At 43.7% G+C, this 26116-nt stretch overlaps 1 protein-coding gene across 4 annotated transcripts in view; it reads left to right on the top strand.

Annotated features, from left to right (window-relative positions):
* The window catches only part of LOC115378794 (partitioning defective 3 homolog), a 392369-nt gene extending 367876 nt beyond the window's left edge, over nucleotides 1–24493 (top strand). For all 4 annotated transcript variants that reach the window (XM_030079303.1, XM_030079300.1, XM_030079301.1 and 1 more), the window contains exons 22-24: nucleotides 5552–5672; nucleotides 15641–15762; nucleotides 21223–24493. In XM_030079303.1, coding sequence (XP_029935163.1) covers nucleotides 5552–5672; nucleotides 15641–15762; nucleotides 21223–21655 — 676 coding nt within the window. In that variant the 3' untranslated portion in view covers nucleotides 21656–24493. The remainder of the gene's footprint in view (nucleotides 1–5551; nucleotides 5673–15640; nucleotides 15763–21222) is intronic.
* Nucleotides 24494–26116: the final 1623 nt, after the last annotated feature.

Raw genomic sequence — 26116 nt, 5'->3', positions numbered from 1 at the left:
GCTCCCCAGTCACACCACCACCACAGCCCAGACAGGCACTTCAGATGATGGCCTCTTAGGAGCCCATATGGGCTGCTTGGGAGTCTGAAAGGAACTGTGGAGCCATGGATAAACATGCACACGCACGCATGCACACCACGACCGCAGCAACAGCCCCCATCCAGAAGTAGGGGTTATAGCTGGCAAGGCGCCACTGTCGGTGCATCAGTCACAGGGGGACATGGGTGAAGTCAGAGCCTGACAAATCCAGGGTATTATCAGGCCTTTGTCCAGCCTGCAGCTGTCACTTACCAGGCTAGTGGGAGAGAATGAGGGGGGACAGAGGGGAATTCATGACCTATCCCTGTAGCCACAGAGGAGGACTGAGGCTTGGGGAGATAAAAAATGCATGGGAAGACAAAGGAAGGAAAGAGAGAGATAACACGAGACAGAAGGAACAGAAAGAAAACAGAAAACTGAGGGAGGGGAAGTGAAAGAAGGAGGAAAAGAGGGATGAAGTTTGTGATATGATAATGGAGAGAGAAAAAGAAAAGCTGAGAGCCAGAGAGCTATATGCTGAAAATACTTTCATTTGGTTGCTACAAAAATCATGGCAGATTAGCCGATATGTGTTGATTTCCTCTGAAGACTCAGAGAAAAAAAAAAAAAACGGTGTTTTATCTTTGTCCCTCTCCCCTTCAGAAATGACCAGCGGTAATGCAGATCTAATCTCTTTCTATCTTCTCTGTAGGTCCCCAAAGGCTGTCCATCACCCCACCAAAAAAATACCTCATTTTTCTGTCTTTGAAATAAATGAAAGTCCACGGGGCTATGGAATAAAGATGAGCTAAGCCTTTGACTTGATGCAAGATTGCTAAAGGGGCTAACTTCAGAAGTCTGCCCCCTCATCTGCTGCATGGAGATACTGAGGCCAGAGCGAAAAACTAGATAATCTGATAGAATTTCAATCGACAGTGATCTGATAAGACATAACCGCCTGTCTGATTTTAAAGTCACACCGAAGCCCCAACAGTTTGGCCTTTTTCACTTTAGCTGGAAATGAACAAATCTGAGACGCTCGCCTATCACACAGACAGCTCTTAGAACTCCCATCACACTTGATCCCTTGAAATTCGAACCTCGGGATTATAACAATCTGTCGTTTCCATTCTGATTGGCTGGTGCAGACCCCCTCTGACCTTACAAATGGTCATATGACCCCATGCTGCATTAGCTGTGATTGGATCGCCCCTTCACTGGCCAGTGGCGGTGTTTACGGGGCATGCTGGGACTCAGCGTGGCTTTGATCCGCCAGCAGCAGAGTGACGGGAACTTGGGCATAGTTTGCATCCTAGCCTAAGCTTGGTGGTGTGTGTGACATCTGCCAAATCCTCCCTGGCTCAAAGGATGACCATTACACACACACAGGCATCCACACACTCTCATTGCAGCCTCAGAGAGCTCATGACCCCTGTCGGAAGGTCATGTTGAAGAACAGAGCTGGAACTATACACGCACATACCTAGTTCTTTGTCTTTTGTGAAAAGTGAAACGAAAACACTGAGTTCTATGTAAGTCATGGTAGCTTATAGTGGAGAAAACCATTCACCAAGTAATATTATTTGCTCACAAGGACGCATTTATCACCAGTGTAATAACCTATTTCTTGTTGCTTCTTGACATTTTCTACTTAGTTCCCCTATTACGGTGGTAGCATCTTTATTATGTGCATATTTTTCATAATGCATTCTTATTAAAGGGGAAGAAGAGATGGAGGAGGAGGGGGTTGAGTAGTAGAGGGGCTGTTATTCAAATGGGTCCTGCTGTTTGACCTGTGAATTCACAGGTTCACCTCTCACAATAAGCTTTCGAGCGAGCTGCAAATACAACAGCAATGTGACTTTACTGAATGCAGACGAAGTGTTTGGACATTATGCGAGGAGAAAGAGTGAACTCGAAGAGGAGAGATTGAGAGAGTGAGGGTGTCACCGTCTGTGTGTCTTTTTCCATGTCTGTGTATTTTGCTGTGTATATGGTTTCATGCACACAAGAGAGGCCAAGTACTGACATTTCAGCCTGCGAACACACAGATGAATATTTAGCAAACCTTATTATTCTGGACACAATGAAGATACTGGCTATGAAAATGCTGCTGCACATGGATACTTTATTTGTGCCGTGCTCTTTAATTAATCCCGGGCCATCATACCATTTTCCACAAAGTGAGACTCTTGGAAAAAACAGCAGCAGGGCCGTGCCGCGTGCGCTCATACAATCATGATGCAGACGGCCTTCCCTGTGCCCCTGAGTATACTTTCACAACCTGTGACCTTTTTCTCTTATGCACGAGCACATGGCTTGTAGCAAACAAATGAGCAGCACTCATCCATATTCCCTCACACACATGGGCCTCTAGGCCAAGTGACACATTCATCCTAATCACTGGAGCAGTCCGCGTTGCTGCCCGTTCTTCCTCCCCATTTTTTTCCCTCCGAGCTCTTGTTTTGCAGGCCCATTATGGACTTTGATGTATTCACAAGAGTATTTGTAAGCGCTGACACCTGATGCGTCCGCGGCGATCGCGCTGACTAATTGCGTATTGAAGTGCTTAAGCATTGGGGAGCTCTCCGGGCAAACGGCAGAATCCATCTTCTTTATGTATGGAGATGGGGCTGCCGTGGTGCCTGGCTGACACAGTGATGGCGGGCCGCTCCTGATGCCTCCTGGCGTTTTCCTCCTCCCCAACGGTTGGCTTCCCAGCTCCACATTTGGTGCATTTGAATATGTTTTTGCACTAGAGATACCCTCAAAGAATCCCATCAACTTTGAACCACCGCGGCGGGTCGGGGGACTGAGAGGAGAAGCCCCTGCAGATAATCTAGATAGCGTACGGGTCTCCTTTGAACTACCGTGACAAATTCACCCCTCGTTTGACTCACCCTTCCTCCCGGCTGCCACTCGATGCAATTTCCATTTGCAGAGCTTTGAAAAATATATTGAAGTCCCGCCGCTGCCATTTCTTTAATTTGCCAGAGATCTTGTCATGGCTGATCTTTTCCCACCCCGCACACCAGCAGCAACACCACCACTGCACCCTGGCTCTCCAAGGAGGACCCTCAGTTACATTATTAAACCAGCCCTCTCTCTGAGATTGATGTTTTAAAGGGTGAATGACTGGCTATAGGTTATTCTGTGAGTGTATATGGACCCACACAGGCTTATTTACAAATGGGTTGTGTCCCTGTTTTGGGGGACCAGCTGGCTCCCCCTCCAGTTCCTCTAGCCCAGTGGTGCATGTTATAGATGCTGGTGGAGGCACTGACCCTCCCTGGAGGGTCAAAGAGAGAAATTTATGAGGCTGTTTATTTGGAGTCAACCGCTTGGACCTCTCTACGACCAGCCTAAGGGATCAAGGTAATTGCGTGCGTCGGGAGTTCCCATATCCATCTTTGGTCCTTTCTCACCCATTACAGTCTTGTCAAGGCTTCTGTCCCAACAAGCATGGATGATGGCAAGCATGTCAACACATGGCCTAATGTGTTTTAGCAAGCTTACACTTGGAGAGGCTCAAGGAAAATTCATTTAGCTTTGCAGATGTGTTGTCTTTTCTTACCAGTTTCATGCTCCGTAATGTGTAACATGTTTGCGTGTGTGCATGTGTGTGTCTCTGTGTGTGTGTGCGCGCAGTGTTTTTGCTGGCACTCCCCACTATCCATTTCAGTGCCTCGTATCAGTAGGGAACCCTGAGGATATACTGATGTTTTTGCATTAAAACAGTTAGGTGTTACTCAGCAGATGGACCTGATGTGCATTATGCAGATAGCTTCAATATTAACACAGGACTCAGCAAGAACAGCAAAGCACCCTTTCATGGGAGATGTTTTTGCAAAGATCTCCCATGCATTTGTGCACCTCTTACAACACCGCTTTACCTAAAAGTAATGAAACCTCCGACTATATGATTCTGTTTAATGATAACAGGAGAAAATCCATCTTTAATGACCCCTCAAGTGATTTTATATACTCAATATGAAGTTGAAGGCATGAGGCAATTTAGGATGTCGTTGTTTATAGTCTGCAATTGAGTAATTTAATTTCTTTAACATAGCATATGCCATTTAAGCCAGCCCACGCAAATAGAAATGGAACATTGATTTTGTAATGAACAGTAATAGCAGGGTTACACCATCACAACCCTGCCTAAAAGCATAAGCCACCTCACACACCAATGAGCCACTTAATTGCCCACATCCACATAAAAGGCCTAATGTATGCTCCCTGCGCTCCCATACACATAAAGCTATAGGAATCAAATGGAGTATAACTAATACAATTGATTTTGATCAGGTCGTACAAATAACAGGACAGCCGTGTCTCACCAGTGCAACCCAGGGGCACGCACTGAGCTCCCTGCAGCCTCCGCGAGGTACTATTTAGTGTGCTTTTAATGAAGTTTGATTGGCAGTGCGTCCTAGTGCCCATTATCATCAGAAGGATGTGCTCACTCTAATCTGCAATTATCGGCGTAATTGCGCCCAGAATCCTCTGGGCCTAAATAAGCAATCACTTCCACCGCTGGCGTGCTACCTGTAAGTGCCACTCAGGGAGGACACACACAATGACAGGGTGACAGGTTGCCCGTGCCAAGCGTCCATTTTGAAAACATTTCCTGCTTCATCGTTTTCTGAACGCCACCACCACCACCTGTACTTGTGTAGCGCTGTCTGGCATTATTTCTCCTGAACTTTCTTTCCTTTCTTTTTCTTCTCTCACATTCTTGCTTAACCTTCCCCTTGTTCCCTAAACACCTTCCCTGAGAAACCACCCCGCCACCCCCTTCTTTATCTCCCTTTCCCTTCCCTCGCCCCAATCATCCGACTCCCCACCCTCCACCTTTCCACCACAAATTCCCTCACCCACCTAACCTTTAGTCTCTTTCTTCACTGTGGTATGCATAAACACAGGCCCATTATCAAACGGGCCGTCTCATCATAATTATGCGTTTTGTCATGTGCTGCCTCTGTTGCTGGTGATAAAAGGGGAGCCTGATTAAGCTGAGGGAGAGCTATTGATTCCTATTGACAGGCCCCTCAAAGCCCTTTAATGAAGGGGATGTAAATGAGGGTTTTCCACAGAGCAGTGTTTAATGACTGCATACCATAATGGGCCGATATTCTCCTCCAATCTAAAAGGGACATGCATCACTCACAACGGTCCACAAGGGACACTTTCTGTTATGGGAACGTACAGGAGGAACGGGAGGAGGTTGGAAGGATGGTGAGAGAGGGCACGGGTGTCAATCAGTTATGTGAAGGGGAATCAAAAATGACAAATCCATGGATGTGTAATATACTTGACACAGTTTAGATCAGTGGTCTGGTGGCCGAATGAATTATTTACCTGTGAAGAAGCATCCGTGATAGGATGCTGGGTCAAATAACAGATCTTTTTGAATCCTGCCTTGAAGTAAAATAATGCGTCCAAATCTGCTTTCAGGACTCAAAGCAGTGAGTCTTCCATCCCACCTTATCTTTCTCTCTCTTCTCTCTCTCTCCCTCTCTTTATCTCCCAGCAGTCAAATGACTCCCAGTAACCATGACCGGATACAGAGGCTGAGGCACGAGTTCCAGCAGGCCAAGCAGGAGGAGGATCCAGAGGACCGTCGACACACATACGGCTTCGACCAGCCCTGGGTGAGTGTTCAGACAGACGCCACGCTCCGCTGGAGCAGCGCTGAGCTGCACAGACCCCTGAACACAAACCCCAAAATACCCTACCCTCACAGCTCAACTCAAATCATCTCCAAACTCACGAGCCGCTTAATGGATTCCTTGCTCTTACCTCAGCTCGCTTCCTAATCCTGCTGAACCCGCTCCGATATTCTGCCTGTGTGTTTGGACGTGACCTAATCTAACCTCAGCCAGAGCTGGGGGATAGTGCACAGCTCTGTAGCGTGTCACCATAACGACACGCTGGAATTATTAAGTTCTAGCTGCATTCTGATCGGTTTTGAGATATTGAGCTTCAGCGTTTTTCATCCAATATAGCAAAACTGATATGCAGGGCAATTTTCTCTTAAAAAAAAAAAAAAAGTTAAAAATGCATAAAACATAACATAATGTTCATATGCTGTCACAGGATAAGAATATATGACTAACTCAATTTTGACAAACATGTCATATAATTCCAATTTTTATTCTATTTCAATTACTGTACTATTATTATAGTTACTAATCAAAAAGTATCTATTTTATTGTTAGTGTTATTCACAGCTTTTGAGTATCAGGTTTAAGTTCTACAAAAACATTGAATACCCCCACTCCCCACTTATTTGAGCTAGTGAAGATGAAATTTGTTTTCTCAGTAGATATAGTTTAGCCACCCCAATTTCTGAAGATAAAAGAGCAAGAAATCAGTAATTTTGGGGAACATAAATGTGTTTTTTTTTTAAGTAGGCTACTGTGAATAATATTACTCTTGATATAAGTTAAAAAAGAAGAAGAAGAAGAAGAAGAAGAAGAAGAAATGTACCCATCATTCACTTTAACGTCCACTATCAGTATACTTCAAAAGCCTTATTTTGATGTTGCCACCCTCTCTGATACTGAACTTTGAAATCCTGCCAAACTTCCTGACTCGTGTCACTAAAACCTAAGGGTTCCATTTGCAACTTTTGCCAAATTTCTCTGGCATATTTCTAATTTCCAAGCTCAACCTTTGACCTGGAACTAATTGCTAATTACTCATTTTTGTCTGTGTCGCTTCTGCTTTTTTGGAAATATGAGACACTATGGCTGGAAAGAGGAGAGGAGATGCAAAAAAAAAAGAAGGGAGCATTTGATGACAAGTGACTGTTCAGGATTTGGAGGCAAACAGGGGAAGAAATTGAAGACACTTCTCATTTTAATTTTCATTAACTTGATTAGAGGGATTTTTTAAATTAAAATTTGAGAAGCTTTTTTTTTTTTTTTTTAGCCGATTTCTCCTCCTCCATGATTGATCTATAACGGCAATGGGATTTACTCCTCATAATTGCAAAAATGTAATCAAGTTAATTCCTTTGTTAATTTATTCAGACATGATTTATCTCGTAAACCCTCCCCCCCCTCGCCGTGCATGAAAAGTTCAGCAGTGCCTGGAATATAAGTAAAGTAGCTTGACTGTGTTGTTGTGTCTCTTTCTTTGAGGGGATGTTTCCATACACCCTACACCCTATGTGTCATTATTACCGATTGCAAAATCAGCTAAACTGCAATTACTACTTTTAGTCCAGTAATTTTAGGCCAAAATTGGGGTCAACCTAGGACAAATTGCAAGAAAAGCAAACTCAACTGATTTTGTATCCTCAGTATGTCCTGAGTGAGGGAAAAAAAGTCCCAAGAAATCCCATTGGTGGAAAGTTTTGAAAATCACCTATTTATGACCACATATTACCAAAAACACCGTTTTTAACACACAGGGGAAAGGGGTTCAAAATTTTACTTTCAGATATCACTATAAAAATTCACAAGTTGATTACACACACAAAGACAAGAAAAAAAGTCAATTACAAGTTCTTTGAATTATTCTGTTTACACATGCATATCACACATTATCTGATTTGATATGCGCTAATAAGGAATATAAGGAATAAATGCCAGAAGAGACATTTAAACAGTGAATTAAAAGTTATTATATATATATATAGTAACCTTGAATTAAAAGGTTACTATATAACAGTGAATTAAAAGGTTACTATATATATAGTAACCTTTTAATTCACTGTTTAAATATCTGTTTTGGCATTGATTCCATATATTCCTTATTAGCGCATATCAAATCAGATAATGTGTGATATGCATGTGTAAACAGAATAATTCAAAGAACTTGTAATTGACTTTTTTTCTTGACTTTGTGTGTGTAATCAACTATAGTGATATCTGAAAGTAAAATTTTGAACCCCTTTCCCCTGTGTGTTAAAAACAGTGTTTTTTGGTAATATGTGGTCATAAATAGGTGATTTTCAAAACTTTCCACCAATGGGATTTCTTGGGACTTTTTTCCCTCACTCAGGACAAACTGAGGATCCAAAATCAGTTGAGTTTGCTTCTCTTGCAATTTGTCCTAGGTTTTTTCATAAAATGACTGGACTATTTTATTGTATTGTTATTGTAAAGTATTATATTGTATATAATTTAAGTAATTAATGGGTTGAAACATTCTTTAGGGTCTCGTATCTTTCTATCTTCATCCAGAAATAAGTACCAATACAGTTAAACATATACATCTAGCTGGCCAGAAACAGGTCAAAGGTCAGATAATTGTGTATGCTTGCGATGTAATAGCTTGAGACACACATGGAGTTTTGTCCTGTGACTTGGTGACCTGAGAGTAGAGGAGGGGTGGGATGTGAAAATATGAGTGGCTAATTATGGCACTAAGTAGAACTATTTCCTAAATTATGGGTCAGAATGTCAGCCCTTGAAGTTGAAATATTTGGCGTCTTTATTTGGCGTCCCCCCCACACACACCTCCTGACTAGAAAATTATCAGAGTCCTTGGTGTTCCCAGGTTGACAATGAAATTGGTTTGGATTGGAGGTCTGATGTGGCAGGCGTCCCCACTTGTGTCTCTCACTGTCTAAAATGAGCCTGACTTGTGCATAACCTTACCGGGAGGGTTTTCCTAAGATCCTAACATACTTCCAAACAACATTCCTGTACAGGGGAGGGGTGGCGAGTTTTATTTGCCCTGGAATAGCTTCAGCGCCTTCAGTGCTTTGCTGATGGTTTAAAAATCGGTGAAACCCACCAGCTTTCTCTGGTGTTGTCTCAACATGTGTCTCTCCTCTCTCTCTCTGAAGAAAGGAGATGTTAACTGTTTGTTCAGCACTGAGCGGTCGCTCTCTGAGCCTCTGAGCTCCTAATTGCTTGTGATTGTTGACATTGTTGAGCCACCCCCTCTATTGCACTGGTAATAAGATATAGGGCCGTCCCTGGAGTGCTGAAGACTATTTTATTAGCCGTCTTTCATGTTATTTTAGTCTTGTGAACAAGCATTTCCAATGGCAGAGCTTGTTAGGGGAGATGCAGTAGTACCCATGTCGTGTGACAACACTGATTAGAAGAACTCAAGTGCAATTCTGTCTTGGTGTCATCCAATGGCAAAATGAATATGTTTCTATTTAAGATGAGCCGGGTAATCATGTAGATATGAAAGCAGGATAATGTTAAAAGGAAGGGTGAAAAAAATGTGTTATTTACCATTGGAGATGCTGGTGAAAAGAAAACAAATATTTCAGTTATTTTGGAAGGAATAAATATATGGTGGAATACAGTCCAAATAAATATGGTCTTTAGAGATGCACTCATGGAGGCAGTGCTGGTAAAAATATGCTCATGGACTAAACATCCATCCTCCATCCAAACATAATATTTTTAGACTGTTAGTGAAACTAGTAACATGACACCAAGAATCTGGCTGTAATAAATTTGCCTCACTGCTAAAAAGTTCAACTCTAGCCTCAGATACTCTTACACTATTATATATCATCAATCTGCAGTGTGACATGCATTCCAGGAGTTATTTTTTCATGACATTTAACATTTAGCAATTTTGCTGTACTTGCTCTCCTTCAAACTGTCTCGTCGACTGCTCAGTTTGTGATATCCTTCATGTCCCAGAATGCCATTCAGTAATGACCAGAGAACATGCATAAACTTGTCATCTCTGAGTTAGCCTCATCCAAAGCAACACTGAAATAATTTCTCAAGATCCGTATATATATCTGTTTTTCAGTTGAGAATATCCGATGTTCTCTGTTGAATGGTTTGCTGTGACAGCTGCTGGTCTGACACTGAACACTTCAGAGTGTCTCTGAGGCACGTCTTTACAAATTCCCCTTCAATGTTTGGCTGCAATGTTCCATGCCATCTTTGTAAATTTTGTGAATTTTCAACTAAATAAATAAATAAATAAATAAATCTTGGAAGTTCAGTGCCTTTAGGGAAACTCCTGGGAACCAACCAGGAAACGCCCACCAACCAATAAGAATCCGCAAGCAAGTGGAATCAACCAGAAAGTCAACCAAAAACCCTTATGGAAAGAAAATATATTACACAAAAATGTATTACAATATATTACATTTAATATATGTAATTACAATATATTTAAATATGTTATGTATTTGAAAATGTCTTAGCAATACATGGAATAATATACTGGTGAAACATATATAATGCAATATATTCATATGTATATATTGCATTGGTATATTTTAATATATGGAATAATACATAAGTAATTGCGCATTTCAGATATTGCAATATATTGAAAAATATAAAGACTAGTTCCCACATATGGAAATGTATTATTGAATAGATCACATGATATTTTCCAATATTCTGCAATATATTTTTGTTTCGTAAGGGAAGTGCAAGTAGAATTAAGGAACATGATAGAACAAAATGTCAGAAGTGTTTTACCCCCTTCACACTGGGTTATAACATCTGTCTGAGGGGATCTGATTCTAAGTGTAATGTGATCTGATCACTCCAGCCACCTTCAGAGGTGGTCATGTGCGTTGGGCCACATCATGGTTGTCGTGTGAATGCTAATGTGTCCCAGGTTGTCCACGACAATGTCAAAGGACTGCCTGGTTGGTTTGTGGTGTGGAAGGACGTTTGATAGAACGAACTGTTGGCATGAAATTCAAATTTTTGAATTTTTTAAGTTTGTTTTTGCAGTGAGAAGAGTTTTGAGTTGAAGCATGGGAACAAGTGTTGTGCCACCTCCATTAGACCAAGCTCACATGGAGCCTAACTGAGACCTCTATAGCCTCTTTTTTCTGAAAAAACATTCAGCGAATGTAATCAGAAAAAGGCACGACAAGTTTCAAGTTTCACGGTTATTTATTTTGCCATCTGCAGGTATGCGTACATACATTGGAATTCCATCGAGTATGCAGCTAAACACCTACCACATCAAGGACTGCGGTCCTGCACTTTGATGCATGTCGTCCTTGACCACTTAAGGTTACGTAGTAATTGCTTCCACACAGATCTACAGCCCATTCAGCCAGCAGCCACCAGCTCCTCCATACATAACGTGGATGTTCCCGTCTGTGTATCTGGTGTCAACAACCCTATGAACCCACTGTTGACACTTCCATTGCACGCATTGAATTTGCTTGAGCATGTGTCCACACATCACTACCTTCAAGTATCCAGTCAATAACTACCAACAATGGGCAGGGAGAACAGTGCAGACACTTAGAGAAAAGACTCAGCTGGTGATGTGATATTATTATTCTGTTGGCGTCTTTGGTGCCAGGCATTCATTGCTGTGGTGTTTTTGTACAGGATCTTTTCAGCCAATTCTATCCACGCTTGGTACCTGGCTCTGGTATCCATCCTATATTACCAAGATTTTATGTTCTCAGGACCTCATGTTCCCCTCAGCGTCATTTTTTATCTGTTATTTATTCTTGCTCACTGAACTGTATGATATAGATATGTTTGAATAAGAGTAACTTTGGAAGGAACATAGGATTGAAGGAACATGGGGTTGTGTTTTGTTTGAAAAAAATGTGTACTGAGGGAATATAGAGCCCTGGGAACATATAATCTTGGGAACATACATACACGCTGCCTGCTCTTCTGCTATCAGTTCCAAATAAACTGCTCTTGCTGCTGCCAGAAATGTAAAATGTGTCACTTCCTGCGTGCCAGTGGATTTTTCCCAGGAAAAACCTACACATTTCATTTAGAGCAGCAAAGCTTTCATATACTGGGTACGGGATGGATCACTGCTTTGTTATACCAAAAGCAAAGTTTAGTAAAGCAGACATTATTATTGTTTTTTTATCATCAATAGTATTAGTAGTAGTAGTAGTAGTAGTATTTATTCAAACACAGATGGCAAAGGAGTGTTATATGAGGATGCATGAGGTGAAATGCAAAGAAACCTGCAATCAGGACACTGATCAGAAAAGCCTCGACTTTGTGGTTTTTGTGTCTAAAGTGAGCTGAGGTACATCTCCTGTGAATATCTGTAATGCCTGTAATGACAATGTTGAGGTCAGTGCTGCTCCTCCCTAATGGAATAATGATCAGAGCACAAGGCCTCCTGTCTATCATGCAGCCCCTAGCCAACTCATACAATTAGAACCGGCATGTTTTCTCTCCCTCCCTCCCTCCGTCCCTCCCCGCTGCACTGCGGAAGGAGATTTCCAGATGTTCATCATAAAGGGCTATGTATTTTCCAGAGAGTTGCTGTTTCTCTCACTCTCTTTTTGCAGCAATAAAATCAATTTGTGCTGTTTGGTTGGACGGCCAATGAGCCTGACCACACAGAAGAGTGCGAGCGCCATGCTGCTATCTTGGATCAAACACACCAACAGCAGCTTGTAAAACCCTCATTTATGTGAATTCCTTTTATTTTTATTGTCGCTGTATCTGCGCCTACCAGGATACTTGTGTGTAGCCAACCCAGAACTTGTGTTTATGCTAAGTTGTGTTAGTGTGCATGTGTTGCTTGCATGTCTCCGTGTGTTTCCAATGTGATCATGTGAAGCCAAACCCACTTTTAACAGGAGTCACTTGACTTCCCAGGGTCGAAGGGTCAGAGTTAAGCCAAGACATGTAGCTCTGCATAATATGGCTCTGTGCCATGACGGCGCATGGGCCCTCGGCTGGAGCCGCACGCACAATATGTGGAGTGTATTGTGTGATATGCGCACATGCATGTGCACAGATAAGTCAGGGATGTTTATCAAACGCTGCTTTCATAGATACCAAATTGTGTTTCTGTTTTAAAGATAAGATAGAGAGAACAGAAAGGGAGAGGAGCACAAAGGCAACAAAGTGAATTACTCTTATTCTTCGTTTTGGGCGTAGCAACATTTTTCAACAGGAGTTCCCTCACACAACACCAGTAGGCTCACTGAAAAGAGCAGTTCCTTCAAAGGTAGAGGAGATGTGTAATTTGGTCTGGCTTTTGTACCCTAGAGTCATTAAGTCTGAAGTGATATGGAGATAACCGAACCAGCTTCCTATTCACATTGGGGTTTTTTGGCCGGGAAGCAGGAAGTGGTGGACCACACCGGTTGTTCTTAGATGGATACTTCGCCTGGAGCCACACATCCCAGTTACCACAAATGGGCCGGGCTGGCTGGCTGTTAATAAATTGGCGGAATTGGGTCGGCACGAGGACTTCAAGAGTGAATCATTATCCAACTGAGCTTTCGTCAGGATGTGGTGCTTCGCTCCCATTCTCTCACTTTCTTCTCGTTCTCTTCGCATCGATTTGCCCATTAGCGGGTTAAATGTATTCCACATGTCTGTTTGTCTACAGCGCGGCTGCTCTCTCGAAGCTAATCCCCACGCAACGGGGCAAAAACATTGCAAGGAGTGGAGGGGAGTAAAGCCATATGTATGTGCTGACCCATCACAGCAACCTGCTTTGATATGAGACAGGGCTGCGACCAGGGCGGGACCAGCTTTCAACCAAGAAATATTAGGCCTTGGCTCTCTCGGTTATGTTTTGACTGTCTAAAATTCAACTCCTTCCCGGCTGCTTTCATGGTCCCGGATTTTTGATGCCTGCAAATAATTTTCATAATTACGTCCCCCCCTGGCTCACTGCCCATGAATGTTCTTATGTTTAAACAGGTGGAGAATGCTTTTTTTCTCCCTGCCTCGTCTGTGACACAACCGAGGAAACAAGGGAGAGATAAAAGCGTGCCGTATTGACATCATTTTTCACATTATTGGATAAAAACGAACACGGACGTCTCTTTGATTCAATTTCAACAAATGTCATGTTTTATATGGCATTGTATTCCAGCCCTAACATGGAATAATCTGATTCTCCTTCCCTGGATAATGCCATTACAGTGACTGATTTTCTCTCCTGGTTATTTCTCATGCATTTTTCCTAGCATGGCGTCACCCACCTCAACCCTCCGGTCTTGAACCAACGCGTCGAGAACCTCCGGATTCCTCGCTGCTTCCATTCCAGTCGCATTAAAAAGTTTCATTGTGCGTAACTAATTATTTTCTCGCCACCACGGTTGGCACCAACAAAGCGATTTCTCCTCATCCCTCGCAATCCATCTGATTTTCGTTAACGTGCTCGGCATTTTCTGAACAGGAGAAGTGTGTTGTTGCAAAACCTGAGGCATGTGAGGCCGGTTCATCTGACACATGTGCAGCCGTATTATATTTGCAGCGCTCAAAGGGAGGGAGCTCGGCGTTTGTGCTGAGCAAAATGTAATTGCGCTGTTGTTTCAGCTGTCCATGTGAGAAGGAGAGCAGCCATTTCCAGAGCATAAGATGTTCCCAAGATGACGTTCTTACTGACAGCCTTTACACCCACTATCCCCCAACCTCCCCGCTCTCACACATACAGGTTAACACTTGCCAGCAAAACAAATTCCGCAAAATCTGTCTCATCTGCCGACCACCTTAGCAGATTGTTCGGAGATCTTGTTTTGTCCTCAAACTCAAGTCGGCTGTTGAAATAGTGAAAATGGCAGGTTCATTTAAGGATTTATCAGCCGCTGCAGATGATACACAAAAGTTTTCCCTTACTCTTGCACACACACACACACACACACACCAGGACATCACCACCCCCCCCCTCCTGTAATCTGCATCCCCGTCCAAGGCTTATGAAAACTGACAGCCGGTCCAGCCATTCTTGCGACTCCTCCTCAGCTCTCCTCTCTCTAATTGGCTTGTCATGTTCTTTAATCAGCCAGCTCGTTAGTGGCACACTGGTGAGGGAGATGATATCTCCATGTCAACCCCTCTGATGTTCACAGACAACAAGCACACACATGCAGGCACGCACATACACACACACACACACACACACACCGATTCAGGTTAGTGGTGTATAGTCAAGGTCACTTGCAAAACTGTTGAGTGAATAGGGATTGGTGTTGTGGTAGTCTTTGGTGTTCATTTACATCCACAGCATATTGGTGATTCTGATGTGCTTAGTTAGAGAAAAAGATTTTTTTTTCAGATTAGCAACTGTCATTTTTGCTGCATCTGCCGGTGTAAGCACCCCACAGTCCTCTGTTGCACTGGAGGCGATGTGCTTCACATTTCAGGCAGCAGCAACGGTGTCTTGTTGGGAATTAAGATGAAATGAGTAGTTAGCATGAAGCAATAGCCACCGAACAGACAAAGACAAAACAGAAACTCAAACTTCATCAACAAAGTTTCCACGGAAAAAGACTTCACAATGCCGCCCACGCCGTTTGATCGATCGCCAGAAGATAAAATAAAACAGTCCAATGACTCGATGGCTTACCGGTTAACATCCATATGAGGAGACTCTTGATTGGTGCAGGTGCATTTTTCAGTGCTGTTATTATCAGAATCACACCCACTAACTACCTGTTCCCCGAGGATAAAGCACACTCTCAGGAGGCATCACACTGTTTTCCCACCTGCCGTGCGATGGGAATTATCAACTGTCTATTTGTGCATGTTTTTTTTTTTTTTTTCTCTCTGCCTTCACAGTCGTGCACACATGGTTTTGCAGATAGATTACATCTCTCATCTGATAATGGGAATTTGTTTTGTGATCGTTTCCTTCCATGTTGGGCACATGCCTCTCTCTGTTAGTGTGTATCTTGACGGTGTGTGCAACCTTTGGTGTGTGTTAACAGGCCAACAATGGGTCGGAGAGCGGACGCCATTCAGTGACGGTGGAGAGTCAGGCCCAGAAACAGCAGCAGGAGGACAAAGATGGCTTCCAGCAGGCGCAGAGACAGTACAGCTCGCTGCCGCGGTGAGACAGACACCCTCACAACCGTTCCTCCGTCTTTTCCTTTTTCCATCTCTTCTCACTCTGCCCGTCTGTCTTTCTGCGCGTCTGTCTTTCTCTTCTTCCCTCCCTCCCTCCTTCACTCCCTCCCCTCTCTGTGACTTATCACGTTCTTTGTGCCCTTTCTCGATCTCTTCATTTGACTTTTTTCGATTTCCATCTATTTTTTCCCTCCCCTTTGTGCCTTCATTCTCTTTTTTTTTTGGTACACTTTCTTTTTTCTTTCTTTGGCTACCCCACAAAGCCACTTTTAACTGATCTCTAGACATTTAAATGATTCTTGGCATAACGCTTTTGAATGCAATCATTTAATGCAATCGCTCGGAATTATTTGACTGATATTCGACTTCATTAAGTCAATGTTGACCCTGAGGAAGTGGTGACTTTGTCACCCCCCCCACCCCACCCCGCTCCAATACCTCCCTCAGAGTATCTAATAATGAATAACAGCTCCAGTACTATGTTTGTAAAAGGAAATTTCTCTTGGCAATCTCTCACTTTCAGCTGCTTGAGTGGAGTTCAGAGCTGCAACCGCTGCTCTTCATCTTCTTCATCTGCCTATTTCCATTCTTTTTGCATATTTGTCAAAGACATGCCAATAAAGCTTACCATATCTTCAATCTAGAGGCCTCGGGGGTAGCAGAGTTTGGTATCAGTATTTGCATTTCCTGCCATCTCCCTGTGAAGTGTCTTCACCAATCCGCTCTGAACCCCTCTAATCGCTCTTTAGTCAATGCAAAGTGGGAAGCCGACCAATGCCGGTGGAAAGCTTTCACACTTTAAGCTTTACATACTAAAAAGAGAGAGTCGATCGTCACTAAAGGCTCTACAGACATAGGGAATCAAAGTTACTATAATAAACTTTATTTCATCCCCCTGTTAAATATGTCCGCTCTGAAAACAAGGCAGTGTGCGTCTTTTGGATTGTGAAATATGTTTCAATATGTCGAACATTGGAGTGACGTCTGATTTATTTAAGTATTGCAGGATCATATTGTGCTCATTAGGCAGTTTTGCTACACTGCCAGGTTCAACAATGACAGAACACTTAACTTGTGTGTGTGAGTGTGTGTGTGTGTGTGTGTGTGTGTGAGTGTGTGGTCTGATTTCGTTGGCTAAAGAAACTCCTCTCTCCTGCGGTTTCAATCTCTCGCTCCCTTTCTCTCTCTCTGTGCACAAAAAGCACTCCTTCCCTCTCATCCGTCGTCTTTTCATCCCGCCGTCTCCGAGCAGTCACAGCCGGGTCGATTAAAACATGTTCCTGTCCATAGCTATGGATTTGTGGTCCACATAGACGAATAATCAATGTGCACCGTATAACCCAGACCGATCTATACGTTCCCCTCATAGGTGTTGTCTGCAGGCATCTTATGTGATGTGACAGTTGCACTCCGCCCTCTCTCCTTCATTTGCTTCTCTTGGGAAAGTTCGTCCGGCCGGCCAAAAAAGCGAGGCCGGCCTTTGATATGCTCTCTTCCCATAATCTCATCGCGTCTTCTCACAAGGGTCGCATGAAGCTCTGCCTCGACCTTTGACCCCCTCCTAAGGCCCGTCAGAACTCGAGTCTGGCCACAGCTCCTCATTAAAGAACCAAAGTCTTATATCCCCAGATTAATAACCGCAATCCCTTTCAACCCCAGCCACCTCTTTTTTTTTTTTTTTTTTTTTTTTTTTTTCCAACCCCTTTCGTTCCGTGCTTCCCTTCCAAAACGGGAAGCCGGAGCGGTCGACCGTGCAACCAAAAGGGGACATTCCCCAGAAAACCTCCTTTCCCAAAAAAAAAAAAAAAAAAAAGCTTCCATAAGAAGCCACGGTAGCCGCTTATCTGATGACGGCCAGGCTTAGCTCACTGTCTGGGATGTGAGGATTGGGAGTGCACTAATGAAGGCTTGTTGTCGGAGCGGGATTAGCAGTGACAGGCTGCGGAGGGCAGGGAGGTTTGAGACAGGAGGGGAGAGCCCTGATTAGCCTGGGAGAAACACACACTCACACGCAGGCATTTACACGCACGCATTTGCATTCTCACCCACAAACACTGCAGGAAAACGCAGTGGGGATAAACTTCTGAGTGAGTGAGTGAGTGAATGAGTAGCTCCATCATCCACCAGCTCGCATTCCTCGTCCAAAACAACTTAGTTCCACGCGAATAAGGAAAACATTATTACAAGATTTTAGACAATTTATTTGAACAGTATAGAAGTGATTGTTCCATAGCCTGGTGTATGTATTTGGGGTTTTTCCGATCACATTGTGTGTGTGTGTGTGCGAGTGTGCGGGCGTTGTCCCCTCCTTTTCATAAACTCTGATTCTTCCCAGCTGTTTTAAAGAGAAACGCAGCGGCCGCAAATTTCTCTCCGAGCCAACTTCCTGGCTTTGTTTGTTATGTTCTGTCATTCTAAATTTACCCCGCTCTTTGGCATGATGTATTTTCCCATCCCCTCCCCTCTGTAAATGTAACTAATCTGCGTCGTGACATATTCTGGCGCAGGAGTAGAGGTGATAAGAAAACCAGCTCCCCTGACGCATCAATCACGATTACATTCCTGTGGAACAATGCCATCTCGGCTCCCTTCTCATCGCCGCGCTATATTCTTCTCCCCTAAATCTCCCCTCTCCGCTCTTATCTGTTTTATGAGCTGAAAGGGCATGCTGGAAACACAGATCTCCGCCTCGCGAATCGGGCGTCTCTGGTTTCTAAACAAGCAGCTCCCACATGAGCGATGCTGGCCGGTTTGTTCGCCAAGCCGGGGTGTAAATGCATGGCGGCTCTCCCAGACAGCGAAGCCCAGATCTGGAGCATGTGGTGGGGCTCTCTCTGCAGTCTGTCCCTACATCTGTCCCGCCGCCAATTACCATCTTTCTCACACATACTGTACATGCATGCAAACGCGCGCGCACATACACACAGCGTGGGCAAGACGCGCAGGAACAGAACGTCACGTGTCTGGGTTTGCATCGCACGTAAACGCACACACACACTCAGCCGTGCGTGCAGGAGTGTGGACCAAAACACACTCACATAACAGCGCCATGTGTTTCAGTTCTTCCCCTCCCCTTAGACACTGTGAACCAAAAGGGCCGCCATTAATAATGCTGGAGATGTGGGTTTCTCATTAGAAATGGAATAGACGCACTGTGTGTTCAGGCTCACACTGTGAGAAATTATGAATAGAAGTAGTGATAGAAAAATGTTGGTTTGGCTTGGAAGAGAAAGAGAGAGAGGGATGGTGTGAGAGAAAGAAGAGGCAATACCAAGGCATTTACATTTTGCAGCATTTTATTTATTTACACGCCTATGGTTTGTACAGGTAGAAATCCTGCAGAGAGTTCATGTTGTGACATAGGGTTGGGCAGTGATGTGAGAATGGGTATTGTCTCAGATTTTGGACACTGTAATTTAATTATGCGGCACAAGTCTCACCGTTTCCTTGTTTAAAAGCTTACTTCATGGTGAAGGGATGCCATTTTCTCAACTTAATAGCCTGTTCTAACTGTTCTGTTATTTACCTCCATCTATTTGGTTATCATATCCACATTACTATGACTGTTTACCGGAAATCTTCTTGTGTAAATATGAACGCACCAATACTCATCCTTGCAATATTTTCACATTCATTCATGATACTTGATTTTGTCCATATCATGCTGCCTTGTTTTTACATATGGCTAGGTCAAAAGTAACGCCTGATTTTATGTTTCCCTTTAAAGCATCAATGCAATATGCACAAAAAGAAATCAAATTAATTTTAAGGCAAAATAGTTTGAAAAGAGGAGTGCTCCTGCAGCAAGACAAAATACTAAATTGAAAGCAAAGTGGATGCAAATCCCACTGATCACTCCAAACATTTGAAAATGATCTAGTTAAAGGACGATGCCAGTGATTTTTGCATGTTTAGCCTAATATCTACAAAATGCATATACGTAATGTTTCTGCTTCTCCCAATGCAAGCAGTCATACTTTAGAAATTTGATATGATTTCTTCTATCTTTTATGCAGCCATTGGTTTCTGCTCATTCCACTACGATATGAAAATGAACTTTGAGAGACTTCAAACTTTCCTCGCACCGGTATTCCATCACCGTGATAAAGAATAGATAAAGAGAAGATAAAGAAAAATATAATGATAAAGAAAATTTGATTTCCTAAAAGCTGCAGCACGGTTGTGTTCTGATGACTTGAAATTTGGTAAAGTAAAGGTGAGTTATCAGCTCCACAGTCAGTAAATGTTGACGACCTTGTTACTTTGTTGACTTGAGTTTTGTTCAATGTAAAAAGTGGTTAAGTTGCAGTAAAGGGGCAAAAAATTCAAAATCACTGATATGGTCCTTTAAAAGACTGAAAGACTTTTTACATGTTAAGGCAAAATAGTTTGTCAGCTACACAAGTGCTGTGAACAATGTGCAGTTTATTCTGTCCTTTGTTCCTCTGAGCCTCTGTGGAATGACAGTCGGCGAGATAAGAAATGCTGGAGCACCGGCCTAAAAGCATAGCGGGGCCCCCGCCTGCCTCTGGACCCCTGTACGCTATGAACTCAAAAGCCTTTTAAGCGCACAGCGGGTCAGTGAGGTGTGAATGGGATTTCTCTTTGCACCCTGACGTAAAAGACACTGTCACAGGCCTTCCATCACACATCGGCCTTAATGGATCCTAATAATGGAGGAGCCGACTTAACACGTTAGCCAAAGACCCGGCAGTTCCCAATGATGGCTTTTCAAGGCCAATTTCAGGAAGGTAGCAGTTAGGGCATGTGTGTTGGAGGGCATGCGCGTGCATATGTGCGAGTGCACATGTCTGTAAAAGATAGTGTGTGTGTGTCTGTGCATGCTGACATCTGCGAGTGCGAGTATGTATGTGTGTGTGTCTGTATGCGTATCTTGGGCCGTCCTGTCAGCACAAGGGCTGGCAGGCGGACGGAAGACGGGTTGAAGGCGGATAACGCCGCGAGGCCTGCCATTACCGTGTCTGCGCTTTAAGTGCGCCCGTCTGCATCTCCAAAAAGGAGTTAAATGGATGAAAGCAGCCGTTTTTTTTCTTGGGAGGTTTTAACATTTGTGTTTGTTTACAGTGTGGAACAAATAGTCCTGTGGGCGTTTTCGGCTTTCCTCCGTTTGTTTCCTGCCTCTTTCATGTCGCGGCCTTTATGTCACTGGATTCATTGTAGTCATGCAGCAGGCTATAACAGATCCCTCTTTGCTCCACTGTTGTTGCTTTTACTAGTCTCACTGAAATTTCACAAACAGTCACATTTTCAGCTGAAGTGCATTTTTTTTTTTTTTCCAAATTCCTTTCAATTCTGCTGACCCAAAGACTGCTGTCGGGGAAAAAACTATAACAATTTAAAAGGTATTTTTTCCTTTTTTGTTCTCGGTTTAGGTGCTGTTAAAGTGGAAGGTTGACCTCTTTGCTTGTGTGTTTGTGTTTAGGCAGCCTCGCAAGAACCCCAGCACGGTGTCCCAGGACTCCTGGGACAAGGTGTACCCGCCGGGAGAGGGCTTCCAGACAGCCAAGGACAACCCCCGCTACTCCAGCTACCAGGGCTCCCGTAACGGTTACCTGGGAGCGTCCGGCTTCAACGCTCGCGTCCTGCTGGAGACTCAGGAGTTACTGAGGCAGGAGCAGAGGCGGCGAGAGCAGGAGGCCAGCAAGACCCGGCTGCCCCCCACGCAGGAAGCCCCCGCCGGGAGCACCTACGACCCCCACAGAGACCACACTCAGGCCCCAGGCTCTACCCCGGGCCAGGCCCCACCTCTTCCATCCAAGGGCCCCTACCGACAGGACGTGCCCCCGTCCCCCTCACAGCTGGCCCGGCTCAGCAGGCTGCAGGGCTCGGAGAAAGGGAGGCCGTTTTACTCCTGAAACGGCAGGAGTAGCAGGACCGGAGGAGAAAGTAGCGGTTTTAAGGAGCAATAATGCGGGGGACAAGAATGGAAACGAGTCGAGATACAAAGATTTTTATGGGACTGTTGATATGAAATGTTGATATTTTTTAAAAAGTATATATGTTTTTAACGGTATGAATCATGATCCTGTTCAGTTGTTTTATCAAAACGTGATGATTTGAGATCTTTCATGGAGCAACATTATGATCATCTGTGTGTAGAAGTGCCTTCTAGTCCATTGTTGGCTTGCTGTTTTTTTTTTTGTTTTTTTTTTGACCCCCACCTCCCACTTCTTTCTATGGCACATAAACTGCAGCTTGGATTCATCCGACGCCCGCCACAGGAGAGGCAGATCGTGCGCTGACACATCTTGACAGTATTCTGACCTAAACATCACAAGCCCAAGCACAAGACACAGCCCAGGCTTGCTGTTTTTTTTTTTTTTTTTTTTGCACTGAGCAGGTGCTAGCTGGGATCTCAGGCAGCGTCCTTGTGTGAACGCGGTTTTATTTTTTGCAGCTCACGGGGAGTTTGTCAAGCGTTTGGCTGTCTCCACGTGTGGACATGCAAGTGTGTATTTGTATATATACATGTGTTTGTGTGTGTGTGTGTGTGTGTGTGTGTAGGCTGGCATACTGAGGTGGAGGTTAAGCAGCTTGTCTGAACTGTGGAATGAGAGCTTGGTTTGGGCATGACACCCCGTCCCCTCCTCTCCTCTTCTCACTTCACAGCTGACCACAGTGCAATGCCCCCGTTGGCTTCACATACACCACTAGCTCATATTCTCATACTCTGTGTCCTCCTCCCACCCTCCCACCCCCTTCTCTGCTTTTCTCATGCAGCATGCAAAATCACAGTTCATGTTTTCTTTTTTTTTTTCCTCTCTGTCCTTTTGCCTTACACACACCCTAAAGACACATGGGGAGAAACAAATACATGCAGGAGGGAAAAAAATGGATGAAAAAGTAAATATATGCATACTCTTGCATTCTCTCACAAAACTTTTGCGTTCTCTTGAGTGTTTTAGCTTCTCCCAAGAAACATTTGAGGAACATGTATATACAGTAAGTCTTTATATGTTAATCCAGGATTAAAGTAAAACTTTACAAGCCTCTTCCTTGTTTACACTAAGTGACGAACGTGCAGTGACTCAGACTACTTTGACATTTCCACACGGGTCTAAAAATAAAAAGATGAAAAACAGGTTTCACCGGAGAGCGCAAAATTTTGCAAGAGAACATAAAAGTATTTCATTTCTTTCTTTTTTTCTTCCTTCTGTTTTTCTTTTCCCTGTGTGTCTCCTTAGGGGCGCCGTGCATTCTCACCCTCATTGAGGCAAAAAAAAAAAAAAAAAAAAAAAAATCCTTCTCTTGTCATTCCTAACCTGTCCCACCCACCCAGGGAATTCACTTTTATAAATGGGGTCAGGTCCGGGTTATTAATTAATGCGTCTCATGAAACATGGATGTTTCCCTTTGTGTGTATGTGTGTGTTGTGTCGACGTGGCGAGGAGAAAGAGGCCATCGGCGTCCTCGCCGTCGCGGCTCCGTCCCGGGCCTCAGCCTCAGAGTGACTCGGCTGTAACCAGAGCCTCCCCCGGTCCTCCCCGGTGTCTGAGCTGCTCCGTGCTGAATATTTCATCAGGGTGGTTACATGGGAAAAACCACATAGGCCGTGCGGCGGGCGGCCCTCAGCGTGGGACCGCCTGTCCGCAGCCCCAGCACAATAGAGCTGATTTTGTTTTTATTCCATGATTATGCCTATTGATAGAAAACCACTCGGGAGCTTTTTCATCTTTCAGTCAATAATTAGTGGTGTGTTTCTGAAAGGAGAGAGGAGGAGAGGAGGGGTGTATATGTGCGGCCGTGTAAAATATGCGTGCTTCCTCGGGGTGAAAAATATCTTTATTCATCTATGTTTGATGTTCCAGTGCGTGTGCGTGCGTGCATGTGTGTGTGTGTGTGTGTGTGTAGGTGGACATGTGTTTTAGTGTCTGCGAACAGTGCCAGTAACTGGATGCTCCAATATGTCTTTGAATATGTCTTGGCAGCCATATGAACCACTTGGCTTGTTGAGTGGGAGACGAGAAGAGGAGTGGGAGGGAGTGAAGATGGGAGGCCTGACCCTGCAGATGATTCAGTCAATGGAGTAATCGCAGCTATTCCTTCGAGTCTGCAGCACAAACACAAGGTTACGCACTCGGCAGCGTTTTTGTCTTCGCTCCCTCCCTCGCTCCCTCCCTCGCTCCCTCTCCCTCTCCCTTTCCCATCATTTCAGTCTTTCGTCTGTCTGTCCGCTTTGCCAGGGCAGAGCTGCGAACGATGCGCTCCGACACAGCAGCAGCTGATTTCCCGGCTTTTTTTTTTTTTTTTTTTTTTTTTTTTTTTTCCCACATTTTAATGCCTCTGGGTGGGGTTCAAGTGCCTGCAATATCTAATGATGATAGTTGTTTTCTTTCTTTTTCTTTTTTTTTTTTTTCTCACACGCAAATTTGATAATATCTCATAATGCACGTGTTTATTATTGTGTTGTGTAATTAATGTCCGTGCACGCCTCTGTGACACATCAAATCTTCCCACAAAGCTATTGTTTTGGTGTTTTTACCCTGGGAGAAATGAGAATTATATTGTTATTGTTTCATTGTATTTTTATGACCATCCCTCATTGTGTTTTATTATCCACAATATGGTACTGTGGTGGTAAAAAATGACTAATATGTAAGCACGGTGCAATTTTCCTTTTTACATCAGTGTATCATTAAGAACTGTCTCTGCCCATCTGTGTATATACGATATAAACTTTTACAATGAATAAATTGAGGGTAGTTTCCATCCTTTTAGCAATAAATTCCCTTGTTTCTGGTGGTTTGACATTCACAAATGGTTCTTCTGCTTGATAACACGCCAGCGAGATGAGATGTGTAATTGAAGACAAGTAATGACTATCTCATTTCTTTCTGCTGCCATATTGCAGACATACTCTCCAGCACGTTTAAGATGTGGTGTTACTGATATGAAATTTGAAATGCAGTTTGTTTAACTTTCTTTATACCCATCATCATCACCATTTACTGCTGCCTATCAATAGGCGCTCTGGCACGAAACCCATTGCCAGATAAATCCTTTGAATTGCTAAGAAATAACACAAAAAATGATTTTCCAAACCTCTCAAGGGTGGATGCATAGTTAAAGGGCCACACCATTAATTTGAATGTGTTTCCCATTTACAGCAATTTAACATATCATCAAAATCCTTTGATTTTCAAATTAGAATTTTTGGATTATAACATTCTGGTTAGGGTTATGGTTAATAAAGACCTCTGAAAAGTTCATTTCATATCATAGTGGAATGAATGGAAACCAATGAAAAATGATAACAGAGTTCTTAAGTACGACTGCTTGCTTTGGGAAAAGATTAGCAGACACATGACGTGTATACCTTTGGAGATATCACGCTAAACATGCAAAATCACTGGTATGGTTATTTAAGTTCTAGTTTAGCAAGCATCCGAACACAAGTTGAGCCTCTACAACAGCTTGATCCATACATTATCGCTAAAGCTCTCAATGTGGCTGCCACATTTGTAGGAGTGACCGTGGAAAGGGAAGATGAAGACACTTCCTCCCTTGTCTTCGCATCTCTTTAATCTCCATCCATGATAGGTCACGGGAACGACTGGCCAGGGGCTGTAGCCTCGAGCTGGCTGGACTTCTAATAGCGTCCCGCAATGGCTCTGACAGCGATAAAAACAATAGTCAAATTTATGAAGTTCAACTCCGGGGGAAGGCAGGTTTTAGAAAGGCCCGGCGCTGGCCTCGCTTCACACAACTCCCTGCAAATCTTCCCTCCACCCGAGGAAGGGAGAGGCTTTTGAAAGAATCCATCTGGTGAGGCAGTGTGTGAATCAGGGATAAAAAAAAGATATAGACCCGTCTGTATATCACTTTTGGGGATAGGGTAAAATTAAGGTGAAGATGAAGAGGAGACCAAACAGTGGATATTTGCCCAGACTGTCAGAGGGCAGCAAGAGGCTTTCACCCTGAGTCCTACCTTGGGGGAGTTTAAAAAGCTCATCTCTGAAGGGAGCTCTGCTCTGAACATCACTAGCGAGCCACAGCCCATTTCCTGCAATATTGCCTTTGATTGAGTGGCAATAGAGCAAATAGAGAGAAACGATCTGTGTTTGGCCCAGTCGGCCCTCTGTCTGTGCCGCCGTGTTTAGAAGCGCCCGCAACCATTTCAGCTCTCACCCTGGCTACATGCACTATTACATTGCATGAAACAACTTAATGATCATGCATAATGAGCTTTTCCACTGATTGTGTGTACCGCCATTAAAATGCTCGTTGTGTTGTTATTCTTCCTTGGTGGTTTGTGGCGAAGCAGAGAGAGGAATGTTCCCGTCTCCGATAACATCATCGCCACAAAACTGACATCA

The sequence above is a fragment of the Myripristis murdjan genome, chromosome 20 (genome assembly GCF_902150065.1).
Source record: "Myripristis murdjan chromosome 20, fMyrMur1.1, whole genome shotgun sequence".
NCBI classification, from domain to species: Eukaryota; Metazoa; Chordata; class Actinopteri; order Holocentriformes; family Holocentridae; genus Myripristis; species Myripristis murdjan.
This window is presented reverse-complemented; position numbering and strand designations above follow the sequence as displayed.